Source organism: Dromiciops gliroides, chromosome 1, assembly GCF_019393635.1.
Source record: "Dromiciops gliroides isolate mDroGli1 chromosome 1, mDroGli1.pri, whole genome shotgun sequence".
Lineage (NCBI taxonomy): Eukaryota > Metazoa > Chordata > Mammalia > Microbiotheria > Microbiotheriidae > Dromiciops > Dromiciops gliroides.
This window is the reverse complement of record NC_057861.1, coordinates 282338265-282352567: the sequence shown is the minus strand read 5'-3', so window position 1 is coordinate 282352567 and position 14303 is coordinate 282338265. Positions and strand designations below refer to the sequence as shown.

Below are 14303 nucleotides of genomic sequence, written 5' to 3'. Positions count from 1 at the left end.
AAGAGCTTTTATTTGGGTAGGGGAGTGGGAGGGTAAGTTGTGGGATAAGGTAGTAAGGGTGATATAAAAACAAGGAAAAAACAAGATTGATAAAACATTTAAAAATAGAAAAGAAAGCATTTCATAAGGAGACAGTCACATAGAGTTAGTAATATTGGTACTACCACACTAAAAAACAAACTATAATAAATTCAGTTTCATACACAGCCTTCTTTTATGCCCTTCTTTATAGTTGTAAATGTTTCAATTTGTTGTTGTTGTTTTTTTCTTAAGAGGAAGTAAGATTTCACAGAGAATAGGCTATGCCAAGCTGTCAGGACTAGAAGTAAACTAGCAAATCAGGGTAATGCTCTAACAGTAGCTTAGTAAAATGGTGTTTTGAGTTACATCTTGAAGGAATAAAGGAATTCTATGAGACAGAGGTGAGAAGGGAGTGTATTTCAATCATGGAGGATGACTAGCACAAAGGTTTAGGTATGGAAAAGTAGAATTCCACGTCTAAGGACCAGAGAAGACTGGCTGGACTATGGAGTGCAGGAAGGAGAAATGGGTATAACAAGGCTAGAAGGCTAGGTTGGGGACAGATTGTGAAATGCAAATTAAGGAATTAATATTTTAACCTTAAGAAAACAGAGATTCACTGGAATTAAGCAGGGGAATGACCTGATCAGATCTGTTCTCAGAGAAAATCAATTGGGCAGCTATGATCATTCCTTCATTTCTCCTCAGGCTTTACTCCCAACTCTCAGAACTTTCTTCTTCACAAAAGCAGCCTCTCCCCCTGGAAGTTTGCACTAACCTGAAGCCCCCCCTTCTGATAGGTCAGTGTCTCCCAGAACCTCCATTTTAAGAAAAGGCCCAGGCCAGTTATGTGCACTCCTTCATTCCTCTCTGGGCTCTGCTCCAGACTCTCAGGGATTCTCTTTCGACCATGTGTCCTCATGAGCTCCTTCTCCTCTCAATATTCTTTCATCTTCCTTTCATGTGTTTTTTTCCCATTAGAAAAAAAATGTAAGCTCCTTGAGGTCAGAGGCTTTCTTTTTGCTTGTTTTTGTATTTCCAGCACTTATTACAAGGCCTGGCACATTGCAGAAACTTAAAAACTGCTTGCTGACTTGACAACTTGAGGAGAATGGGCTGGAATAGTGAGAGCCTTGAGGATGAGAAACCAATTGGGAGACTATTGCAATAGTTCAAGTGAGTTGTGATGAGAGTCTGAAGACAGTAACTTCCATATATGGTAACTAATAGGGGATAGAGAAGAGAGATGCTGTAGAGGTTTGGCCATTTATATGCAGGGCAAGAGATGAATAAACTGAGGATAACAGTAAAACTACAAATCTAAGACACTGAAAGAACAGGGCTAACTTTGACAAAAACAGGGATGTTTGCAAGAAGAACAGGTTTGGGGAAAAACATAACAAGTTCTATTTTAGATATGTTGAGTTTGAAATGTCTCTAAGACAGGCATATTGGAATGTCCAATAGACCGTGAAAGGTGCAGGAGTGAAGTTCAGGGGAGAGTCTGAAGCCAGATAGCTAGATGTGAGTCATCTGAACAGCAATAATTATTAAACCCATGGGAGTTGATCAAGTCAGGAAGAAATAGAAGGTAGAGAGAGAAGGCCTAGGACAAAAACTTGAGCATGATATGGGTGATGAGTCAGCAAAGGAGACTGAAGAGGAATGGTGAGACAGGCAGGAGAAACCCAGAGAGGAAGCAGAATCCAGGAAGAGAGGATGGTCAACATCACCTACTGTCATCTACTCATCTTCTTAGATTGTGAATTTATTTTAACAGAATAAAATTCTTAGTAAACAACATCATAGTCATGACTGGAACATACCTTGAAAGTCATCTAGTTAAATTTCCTTATTTTATAGATTAGTAAAGTGTCCTCAAAATGATGGTCTACTTATTAGATTGATATAAAAAGCAGATGATATTTATAATTCAAGTGAAAGATGTTATAATTTCATTTCAGTAAGGTGCACCAGAAGTGAAATGACATTTTAACTTGTTACACTAAGAAATTACCTACGTTCAAATTGTTTTGTTTTTCTTTGGTTTTTTTTTTGGTGAGGCAATTGGGGTTAAGTGACTTGCCCAGGGTCACACAGCCAATAAGTGTTAAGTGTCTGAAGCCGGATTTGAACTCAGGTACTCCTGACTCCAGGGCCGGTGCTCTATCCACTGCGCCATCTAACTGCCCCTAAAATCTATGTCTTTTTTTTTTTTTTGCCTTTTTTTTGCAAGGCAATGAGAGTTAAGTGACTTGCCCAGGGTCACACAGCCAGTAAGTGTCAAGTGTCTTAGGCAGGGTTTGAACTCAGGTCCTTCCTGAATCCAGGGCTGGTGTTCTATCCACTGCGCCACCTGGCTGCCCCCTACGTTCAAATTGTTAAGAGCTGTTAAGGGATCCCCTGAACTTGTCTTTTTGAGTTGCCATATTTTCCAGAAATACCGGACCCAGAGCATGCAGGAGGCCCTCAGTGTGTCCCTGGGAGACAACATAGGCACCAGCCAGTCTGTGCCAGGCTGGGATAATGCTGGTGCAGCTGGGGTCCTTTGCAGATAGGCAGACCCTTCTATCTTCATAGTCTAGCAGTTCCCAAGGGAAAGACTGAGGCTTTTGCCATCACCTTGCTCTTCCCTGTGGGAAGTGGTCTTGTCCTTTCTCCCACCATTGCTATGTTGTTCCCCCTTCCATCTCATGCCCCTTCCTCCCTTTGTCCTGCTATTATAAAAATGTAAACTTCTATAAACTCGGGGAACCCTTTGGATTCCACAAGCATGTTCATTTCTCTTGTAACAAACCAGGTTTTCACATGAATCTTGTGACACTGACTGCCTATTGACAAAATATAAATTGAAGTGTTTTATAAATATACCTTGAAAATTCTGTAGATACTCTACCATGTTAAGTCAGTACTACTTGCATGGAATGAATGACCTTTGCACATCATACAAACAGTGGAGACATTTGAATGCTTTTCTACATTAGTTAAATATGAGCCAAAAACTTGAATGAGGATGAATAAAAGAGGGGGAAGCTTTGTTAATGATTAAAAGTTTAAACTTACCTTGTAAAAACTCCTCCTTGAAAGCAATGAATTAGGAGACTGCAATATGGCCCTTTCTGACCCATTTTCTGAAAATCTTCCTTGTACCATATAAAACTAAAACACTGGACCACCCCTGCTGCAATGAGCATAAAACTCATTGTTAAAATACCTAAAATATGCTGTCCTTTATAGAAAAAATTCACAGACACCCAGATATCCACTATTAAATCCACCACATAGATTACAATGCCAAGAACTAACATCAGAAAATTATTTTTTGTAAAACGCATTATGTGACACTATAGTTCTTAGCTGCCTGCTTCCTATTATTTAATTTTTTTAAATGTGGGCAATTAATATTAATGCATTCTTTACTGTAGTATTGAATTTTAACTTCTGTTGACTAAAGTCATACGAAAATTAATAAGACTAAAACCTTTTCTAGAAAACTAATGTTAGGACACTAGATGCAGAGATGGGGCATTCGACTGTCTGTTTCAAAATGAACACGATATCCGTCCTTTGTTCCAAATAACTGCACCTAAGAACAAAAAAAGGGAAAGCTCATGAGAATCTTGAACATGATACCCCAAAATGCTAAAAACTTAGAAAGCAAACATCCAAAAAAAATAAAATAAAGTAAAAAATAAAAAATAAATTTAAAATAGATACATTTTTTTTAAAAAAAAGAAAAGAAAAGAAAGCAAACATCCATGGAATCATAGCTCCAGAGCTGGGAACGCCCTCAGAGGTCATGTAGTCCAGACACTGATGGCCACTTCACTCCCCAGTATGGCCGGAACCTGATTAAAATATACTTGGGGAAATATTTAACGAAATAATAATAAAAAAAAAAGGACATGCATAATGGTAATATGTGGTCTGCTAAGTTAATATGCAGCCACAAGGATCCTTATATAAGCCTTGTTGTGATGTTTTAGTCGTGTCCGACTCTCTGTGACCCCATTTGGGGCTTTCTTGGCAGAGATACTGGAGTGGTTTGTCATTTCCTTCTCCAGCTCATATTTACAGCTGAGGAAATTGAGGTGAACAGGATTAAGTGACTTGCCCAGGGTCAAAGTAAGTGTCTGAGGCTGGATTTGAATTCATTTTTATTTGAGTTTGACATCACGGATCTAGACCAATGATATCATTTTACAGATGAGGAAGCCCACAGAGCGTGAGCAACTTGCCCTAGGTTCATAAAGGCAGAAGTGAACCACTAGAGAGGGAACCTCTCACTCTCACCCAACTAATATATTGAGTATGACTAAGTCAATCAATTAACAAACATATAGTAAACTCCTACTATGTGCCAGAGACTGTACCAGGTACTGGAAAGACAAGGACAAAATGAAACAGTCCATACCCTGAAGGACTCTGGTGCTTATGGCAGATCCTTGATATGAAAATCTCAGAAAACCACTTAATTTTCCTAAACTTTTCCTGCCTGTATTTACCTTTCAATAACACAAACAAATATACCTACTTTTCTTATAATTTTTTAATTGTTGTTCATAGTACTTTACTTCTGGGTCCTTTTGCAGAATTTTACAAGTAGGCCTCACTACTCCTAGAGAGATACTGTTAAACTTAAAGGTTCAGAAGTCTTTCCGATACCCAGTTATGGTGGTTAAAATGATGAGGCTCTGGGGCAGCTAGATGGTGCAGTGGATTGAGCACCGGCCCCGGAGTCAGGAGTACCTGAGTTCAAATCCGGCCTCAGACACTTAACACTTACTAGCTGTGTGACCCTGGGCAAGTCACTTAACCCTAATTGCCTCACTAAAAAAAAAAAAAAATGATGAGGCTCTGCTCTGGCCCTGGATTCAGAAGGACCTGAGTTTAAATCCAGCCTCAGACACTTGACACTTACTAGCTGTGTGACCCTGGGCAAGTCACTTAACCCTCACTGCCCTGAAGGGGGAAAAAACATCCATAAAAATTTTTTTTTAAATGATGAGGCTCTGGAATATTAAAACTCGAGCTTCTCCACAACTGCTGTATGGGTTACCTTTTTGTGAAGTGGCTTCTTCAGCTATAAAGCAGTAAAAATCAGATACAATATAATCTACCTGACCAGGAGGCTGGAAAGCTTAAATAGAATCAGAGGGCTCACAAATTCTATCATATTTACTGAAATTGTGTCCCATAGAAACCTAGATATCACTAGGAGTTCCTTGAAAAACCAAAGTACAGTCTTGTAATCTCAGAGTTATCCTGGACTTTCCACTCTCACTCTGAGATCTAACCAGGTGCCAAATCTTGCTGTTTCTACCTTCACAATGTTTCTTAGATCCAACCCCTCCACACTACTCCCATAGCCACCACCTCCCCTGAGGCTCTCATTTTAGTCTAGACTCAATTCTCTCCCCTCTCTAAACCATACTCCATATTGATCTACCTAAGGGGTTTTCCTTACCAACTCCACTAGCTCCTTATAACCTCTAGGACAAAATGTAAAAACTCCTTTGTTTGCCTTTTAAAGCCCTTAATAAATTGATATTTCTGGCCTCCTTACACATTGTTCCCCTCCCTAGAATCTATGCACAAGTCAAACTGCCCTCTCTGTTCCTAATGCTTGGCATCCATGTCCCATCTCTGGAAGCTTTGCACTGGCTGTCCCCTATTCCCTAGGCCTAGAATGCATTTGCTCCTCTGAGAACTGCTAACTTCCTTTAAGAAGTAGCTCCAGGGGGCAGCTAGGTGGTGCAGTGGATAGAGCACCGGCCCTGGAGTCAGGAGTACCTGGGTTCAAATCCGGCCTCAGACACTTAACACTTGCTAGCTGTGTGACCCTGGGCAAGTCACTTAACCCCAATTGCCTCACTTAAAAAAAAATAAGTAGCTCCAAAACCAATAATAATTATTATCATTATTATCACTATTTTTAAAAGAGGTAGCTCAAGCCCATTGTTCTGATGCCCTTCCTGACTCCAGCAAGGTTGCTGGGGCCTTCCCATACCAACTATCTTATATTAGACTACCTTTTCATTTGTATTTATCCTACATATATTTCTTTAGTATGTACTTATATATGTCTCCAGGGCCATTGCCAGTCATCTTGACAGGTCTTGCCACTGGATGCCAATGACCCTGGAGGAGAGAGTGAAGCTGATGACTTTGCACAGTTCTGACTCACTTAAATCCGATTTACTCGGAAGTCAATACATCACTCTTGTGATGCCATTGGTTCTCCTCCAGAATGAAGAACAACAAACTCATATATGTTGTCTCCCCAGATAGGCTGTAAGACTCTTGAGAGAAGGAATTTTCATTTATGTCTTTGAATCCTGGCGCTGAGCATATAGCAGGTACTCAGTGAAAGCCTGCTGCTTGATTGATTGTTTTGAGGAAAGTATGAAAACCACATCTACCATCATATCCAGGATGTGCCCTAATGTTGGAATGTGACTCCTTTTGTACACTAGGATAAAGGTGCCTATCTAATGGGAAAGGAGCAAATATTCTTCTAAAAAACTTAAAGTAGAAATGAATAATTTTAATAGCAGTTTTCAGAGTATAAGAAATTAACAGAACATAATATCAGTTTATAGATTCCAGGAGGAAGAAGAGAGTGTGGGTTCTTCTTCTAACCCAAGGGAAGATCAATATAGGTGAAATCATCATTTCAGAGGCAAAAAGCTACTCAAACCATTCAACTTGACATCAGCCAAAAAATTCATCCACCTGTAATTTCTTCTCTCATCTAAATTTTGTTATCTGAAACAAATCTGTCAGAGCAACGGCTTAAAGAAAAGTACAATTTTCCACATACATTTGAATTCAACTTGTATATTACATAACCAATTTTTTCTATGCAGTGGGAGACTGAAACCTACTAAGTCTATTCCTTTTAACCTCTGTATCCATAAAGAGATTCTCCATTGCCTGACCCTGGCAAGGAAGAAGGCATTCACTTTGGATAAGAAATAGCTTTTAAGAAAGTGCAAAGTAATTTCTTAGAAACTACGGGGGAAATTGCAGCATTCTCAGAATACCATATGAAGCCGACTAATCTAATATGATGACTCTTGGGTTTCTAATTCAGTTTCTAAGAAAGTAATTATCCAATTGGAAATAAAGTAATACACAAAGTTAATATGGCTGCTCTTGCTGAAAGTGCCACTGGAACATGTGACGACCACCAAACTTGTATGAGGGGCACTACCAATGAGCTCTAATCCTTATATTAAGATGTGATTCCTTTGTGTAGTCAAGAAGAAGAAAACCATTAACAAAGTCCAGCAGCATAAGGGCTTCTGCTACTCTTAATGATGTGTCACTTCCACTATGGTCCCATAATGAACAGATGATGGAATCAGTCAGGCTATATGGCTCCCAGCCAAAATAAATAACCTTTGCACACAGAACACAGTCCATCTGAGATCACACAACTTCTGCTTTAAAAAAAAAAAACTAACCAAGCTTTTCACAAGTTCAATACATTTTTTTTTTTTTAGCGAGGCAATTGGGGTTAAGTGACTTGCCCAGGGTCACACAGCTAGTAAGTGTTAAGTGTCTGAGGCCGGATTTGAACTCAGGTACTCCTGACTCCAGGGCCGGTGCTCTATCCACTTTGCCATCTAGCTGCCCCAGTTCAATACATTTTTAAACCATACAAAAAGTAGACTTACCCAGCACAAATGTTCTTTTTCATTACAAATCCTCCTTTAACTCAGAGACTCTTCAGAAAAAAAAAATCATCCTTGGCCACTTTTGATTTCCTGCAAATTTAAACCAGTCGTAATTAAAGAGTACATAAACCTTTAAGGTCCAATACCAAAATGAAAGTCAAAATCACCTGTTAGTCATGTGGTCTACTGTCTAATCTGATGACATAACAGCTACAATATGCAACACCCTTTTGTAATTGCCGCTGGCGACAGTACTAACTTACACATAAGTGTATACCAGGTTTTTCTTTTACTTTGCAGTCATGTCTCAGGGAATATTACTTATGTATGTTTTTAACTCATCTGAAGAAATTATAATAGTGGACATTTATCTAGTGCTGTGAAGTTTTCAGAGCACTTTATATAAATGATCTCAGTTTAACTTCACAACAACTCTGTCAGTACAGAAAATATTATTATCCTTGTTTTACAAATGAAGACATTTAATCTCAGAAGGTTTAAGTGATTTGCCCACAGTATCAGAGGTGGTATTTGAACTCAGGTCTTCTTTACTCCCTGACCCAGCACTCTAGATATACCATGCTGTCTAATTCTAATAAATCTTATTCTAACAAAATTCTACTGCATTTGAAAAAGTCTGCTAAGAACATTTAGGAAGTTTAGAGTCTAACTTCTCAGGAAGGGATTTTAATTAAACTTTTAATTTGCCATTGGACCAAGGCATCACAAAATTTAGAGCTAGAAAGGAATTTAGAGATCATCTAGTTCAATCCCTTCATTTTACAGATATGGAAACTGAGGCCCAGAGAGGCCAAGTGACTTGCCCAGGGAAATGGATAAATAGTAGGCATGAATGGGTTGCATCATATTAACAATTAAGACTTACATATAAAAAGCTGAATTAAAAATACCATCAGGGGGCAGCTAGGTGGTGCAGTGGATAAAGCATCGGCCCTGGATTCAGGACCTGAGTTCAAATCCAGCCCCAGACACTTGACACTTAATAGCTGTGTGACCTTGGGCAAGTCACTTAACCCCCATTGCCCCGCCCCCCCCCCCAAAAATATATATATATATATTCAGGAACAGAAGAGGAAGTAGGCTAATCATATTAGCAGGGGTGAGGGTTCACCAATTGTTACTCACATCCTGTCAAAAGAACCAGAGTAGGGTATATGAATATTTCAGGGGGGTGACCTCCTTAAGGAGTGGAATTGTTTTTGCCCTTTTTTGTATACCCAGCATTTAGTACAGGTCTTGGTACATAGAAATCAATTAATATATACTTTTTAACTGTTTGACTAGCATGGATAAGTGTTTAACGAAATGAATGGGTATGGATAGGTTGTGATCTGTACCACTAAGGAGGCACCCACACCGATGAAACCAACAGTCTGATGCGACCACAGATTTACTGAAGAATTAAAGATTTCTCTTTCAGAAGAATTTAAAGGAAGGCATGCAGAAAAAAACTCTTACCATACCTCCCCAAAACCCTCCTAAATGGTAGCAGGAGCTCCAAAAGGGACTCTTGTCAAGACATAAGAGAGGCAGAATCAGAGGCCATATAGAGGTGATGATTTTTCTCTCTGCATAGTAAGTCATAGATCATGCAATTTTTGAGCTGTAAAAGGCCTAATACCACCACATATACCCATACCACATGCCACCCCATCCCCAAGGACCTTGGAAATTCTCCAAAATCTTTCAAACAGCATTGATATTGGCTCAGTAATCATATGTAGATTGTGTCAAACTAATTTTTTTTTCAAAAATCAAAATACAAAAGGGGCAGCTAGGTGGCACAGTGGATAAAGCACTGGCCCTGGATTCAGGAGGTCCTGAGTTCAAATCCAGCCTCAGACACTTGACACTTACTAGCTGTGTGACCCTGGGCAAGTCACTTAACCCCAATTGCCTCTCACACACACACACAAAAATCAAAATACAAACTGCTAGTCTTCCCATATACAATGAAGAAACTTGACCCTATGAGTTCAACAAAGTCCTTAAAACACTTTTCCAAGAAAGGAATATATTTTAAAGGCAGTGGATAGAAAGCTGACCTTGAAGTCAGGAAGATGTGAGTTCAACTCTTCCTTCTGGAAACACCCTAGCTACATGACCCTAAGCAAGAAACTTAACCTCTAACTGGTTGAGACAATTCTCTATATAAACTGCAGAGAATGTGCCAACCTGCATTAATAGGGGGAGTTTCCACACCAGCTGTTCCTTATGCTAATAAAAACATAGGTCTGGTTCTCAGCAAAAGTACATATTTTAAACAAGAGTCAAGAAATTATATATCTCACAAATAACTGTCATTCCATTTAAGCAAACTCAGTACATGAATGCCAGATTTATAAAGAAGATAAATTAGGATCTGATTATATATTTTACATGCTTTTTAAATCAAGAGACTACTTTTAAATAGCAAGCTACTAAGTAGTAACAAAATTATTCAATTAATAAAATTTTCATAATCATATAATCCTGGGAGATCATATAGTTCAACCTACTTTTTATATACTTAAACCAGGTCTTAAAGGGATTTAAGTGACTTGCCCAGAATCACAATGACAAAGCCAGGACTGGAAACCCAGTTCTTCCAATCCCCAGTCACCTCCAGAAACACATCCTTTGCTTTAAACAACTACACTATTTACCTATGTGTTACAGATAGCTATATATGTATATATGTATATATGCATGCTTATAGATAGGTAGGTGTATATATATATACATATCTGTATATACATACACACATTTCTGAAATGATATCCTCTTAGTATTTTCCTGCATTGAGAAATGATAGGATGTTATCTAACTGGAAGCATTAAATTCATATGATTCTGCAAGGTTTTTTGGACTAAAGTCAGGAGTTTCACACACACCTCCCAACACCCCGCCCCGCCAAGTAAATGGAAGAGAACTGAGTGAGTCAGTAACAGCAAGGACAGTACTTTCTTGGCAGGTTGGAAAAGGCCTGCTTAACATTACACATCTATTACAAAGGAACCTGTTAAACACACACTCTGGAGAGATGGTCTCTACAATGCCAGCTACCAGGACGCCAGAGGAGTAGTCACTCAGTGAGTCAGTCAATAAACATTCAACAAGAGCTGTGAGGAGTAGGAAGGTGAAAAGGAGAGGCACATATAACTTCTAGGATCCTATGTTAGTCTGTTCCCCGGAGCGGCACCAAGTTATCCCCCACCAAATGATCAATTAAACTTGCATCTTGTAAAATTCCTGTCTCCCCTTTGTCCTAACTGGAGATTTTCCATCTCATAAAAAAAATTAAATGAATGAATGAATGGATGGATGGATGGATGGATGGATGGATGGATGGATGGATGAATGAATGAATTTATTTATTTATTTATTTATTTATTTATTTATTTATTTATTTATTTATTTATTTATTTATTTATTTTTAGAAATGCTCAAAAAACCCCAAATAACCTAACAGGTGGTACATGTCCCCTTTCCCCGAGATCCCTTGCAGCTGCAATTCTATTATTCTACGATAACCGGTAAAATGAAATAACCCCCACCTAAACTCAAAAGAGAAAATTATGAAAACGGGGCGGGGGGGCTCGCGTTCCCTTTAAATACACGTGTCCACATCCAACTAGACTCTGGACTTGCCTGGTCTCTTCCACTCCCTCCTCTTCTTTCCATTCTCCTCCCTCTCCCCACCCTTCCCCTCCCCGAAGGCGGGGGAAGAAGAAATCACACGCCCAGATAATCACGTGGCATTCCTAGTCCACCCAATCGCTGCCCGGCCTATGCGGCGGCGCGAGAGAAGCTCGGCCTACTCACCACCTCGGGACGGGCCTTCTCGCCCCGGCCGCACGGCGGCGCCCCGCTCCGAGGCTTTTTCTTCTGGTCTCGGTCACCAGAACTGGGTCAGGGTACGAGATGACGGCGGTTCTACCGCGGATCGAGCAGCTCTCCTCCCGGGTGGTGCGTGTGCTGGGATGTAACCCTGGACCCATGACGCTCCAGGGCACCAACACTTATTTGGTGGGGACCGGCCCCAGGTAACGGCCTCCCGGGCCGGGCTGCTGCGTGAGCTGCGGGGCCGGGGTCTTCTCCCTGCCCCCGCAGGGGAGGAGGCGAGCCCGGGCTCGGGGCGCGGGCATCCCCCCTTGTTGCAGTTCTTGCTCGACTCAGACGCGGGGAGGCTCCCCCCCGCCATGTACTTTTAAAACGTGTTTTGTTTGGGTCGTTGGGGCCAGAGGACACCCCCCCACCCCCCGCTTCCAGCTGCTGAAAGGGGCCGCGGGGACTCCGGACCAGTGTCGCTTCCTGCTGCTCCGTGCCCTTGTCCTGGCCTCACCTCGCTTGACCCCAATTTCTGAGTCACTGTAGGGGTGAGATGTGACGGAGCCTGTCCGCCAGAGGGCAGGGTCCTCGGCTTCCCCTAAAATTGGCTCCAGGGTAAAACAAAAAGGTCGTCGGTCGGCGCTGGGCAAGGTGTTGCAAAACCTCCTGCTTTCCTTTGCAAATATCCCTTGTTTCTAAAGATTTCCTTCTTTGAGCCTTTGTTCTGTGTAGTCTTTGTTCTGTATAGTCTCGTGTTTTTGGTTGTGTTGCCGAGTTTCAAATAAAAGGAATAAATAAGGATTGCAATGGTCATAACGTCCTTTGGTTAGTATAAGCACCTAAATGCTGTATCTACCTATGTTGGTCAGAATCCAAGAAAAATTAGGCTTTTGATGAAAAGGCAAAGCCATTCTTCTTACCACTTTACCAAAGGATCGAAATAATGTGAGAAAAGTTAACCAAATTTCAACATTCTCTTAAGTTTGTTGGGTTTTGGGGTTTTTTTAAAATAGGATTCCCTTGAACGGTTGTTACATTTTGTTACTGTGGAACCCTTGTGTACTTGTGACAGGTAAATCGCAGGCATTTTAATGGATCACCCATTGAACTGACTTCCAGTGTACTTTGAGTACTGTACTAAGGTCTCTGAGGGAATGCAAAAAATAAAATAGAAGCCCTGTTCTTTTTTTTTTTTTTAGTGAGGCAATTGGGTTCAAGTGACTTGCCCAGGGTCACACAGCTAGTAAGTGTTAAGTGTCTGAGGCCGGACCTGAACTCAGGTACTCCTGACTCCAAGGCTGGTGCTCTATCCACTGCGCCACCTAGCTGCCCCTGAAGCCCTGTTCTTAAAAAGTTTAAAATCTTAATTGTGGGAGCAACGTACATACAACATAAGTTATATGCTTTTCAAACAGTAAATCCTTATGGTAGAATGTGAATGAAGTTACTAACACTAAAAATCAGTATACTATTCTGAGCACCTCTAAGACCACGTCCTCAACGTTTCTTTGATTTTCCCCTTCCTGGCACAGTTAGACTTGTGTGGCAAATGGAAGGAACTAACAGAAATCTGGTTAGGCAAGAGGAATCCAATAGAACAGGTAGAGTGTGGTTAAGCAAGCCTTCGGTTGAATCAAGAGTCAGCTCCAATAGGATACCAAGCAAGTACTAGATATAGGTGGGTAGTGTCTGTAATCTGGAAGATATATTTTATGCTCATTGCTGTAGGTGGGCATTCTTAACTGCTTCGTTTGAGTGTACGCTCATCATTTGATACCTGTACTGAATTACTGGCTCTTAGCTGGTCTCATTATACCATCTTTCAGCACACCAGTCATTCCATCCTGTATACAGCCTTTAGACGTGAATTTTCCTAGAGCATAGCTTTTACATATGAAAGAAAAGGGGTTGCTCAGGAACCTCTGATGGTTTGTTGCAATTTTATGCTCTTCTGAAGTACTGATTATATGATAGGTACTCAATTAATACTTATTATGGTAAAAGTTGAATTTTGGAGAGTGGAAATATGGAATTGACAGAAAGGAGTAAGTTAAGTGAGTATTAATGTGCCTTTGTATGATAAACTATTGCTGCTTCACTCAGATCTCAGATCTGAGGGTTAGTTTTGTTTTGTTTAGCAAAGATCAATTTCATTCAGTTACAAAACAAGTGTTTATAAAACATCTGCCCTATGCAATGAACACTGCACTAGGGGAACTTTTTTTTATTTATCCGAACCGGTGATTTCATACAGATTGGGATTTCTCTGTGAAGTAACTCCCTCTTCAATGCAAATCAGCAGTTGTGCCACAATTTAGAAGTAGAGTCATAAGCATACCGAGAGGTTAAGCGATTTGGTCTGGGTGACAAAGGTATTATGTGAGGAAAGAGACTCACAGGGGAGATACAGAGATGAATGTATAAATGTCTGTATACTGATCTCTAGGTCCCCATGTAACCAATCACAAACATTTGCAAGAAGGCTAGTTAGGAGTATATTTTAGCCAGTGAAATAAAACAAAACAAGTATGGAGCAAAAACCTTGTTCATTTTATCTTTAGTTTCTTATCATTATTGCTAACCAACAATAGATTTTTGTATAATAACTATTTCTTTTTCCTGAGGGAATGATGTACTTCCTCTAAGTTTTTAAAAAATCTATTGACATAAACTAACCCCTTATGGAGGAAAATTCTAGATGATTCTATGATCTCTTTTCTCCTATAAGTGTGGGAAGTTTTTTAAGGCAAAGGAGGTTTCAATTTTTCC

The 14303-nt window shown here is 40.2% G+C and overlaps 2 protein-coding genes across 2 annotated transcripts in view; one reads left to right on the top strand and one right to left on the bottom strand.

The window, feature by feature from the left end:
* Window positions 1-11279, bottom strand: part of XKR9 (XK related 9) — a 32080-nt gene extending 20801 nt beyond the window's left edge. The window contains exons 1-3 of the mRNA XM_043976677.1: window positions 11261-11279; window positions 7704-7793; window positions 3085-3607 (exon numbers count right to left, since the gene is read on the bottom strand). Of these exons, the coding sequence (XP_043832612.1) occupies window positions 3085-3356 (272 nt within the window). The 5' untranslated portion in view covers window positions 3357-3607; window positions 7704-7793; window positions 11261-11279. The remainder of the gene's footprint in view (window positions 1-3084; window positions 3608-7703; window positions 7794-11260) is intronic.
* A 217-nt stretch (window positions 11280-11496) lies between these two features.
* Window positions 11497-14303, top strand: part of LACTB2 (lactamase beta 2) — a 35317-nt gene continuing 32510 nt past the window's right edge. Inside the window, exon 1 of the mRNA XM_043969943.1 lies at window positions 11497-11749. Within this exon, the coding sequence (XP_043825878.1) occupies window positions 11628-11749 (122 nt within the window). The 5' untranslated portion in view covers window positions 11497-11627. The remainder of the gene's footprint in view (window positions 11750-14303) is intronic.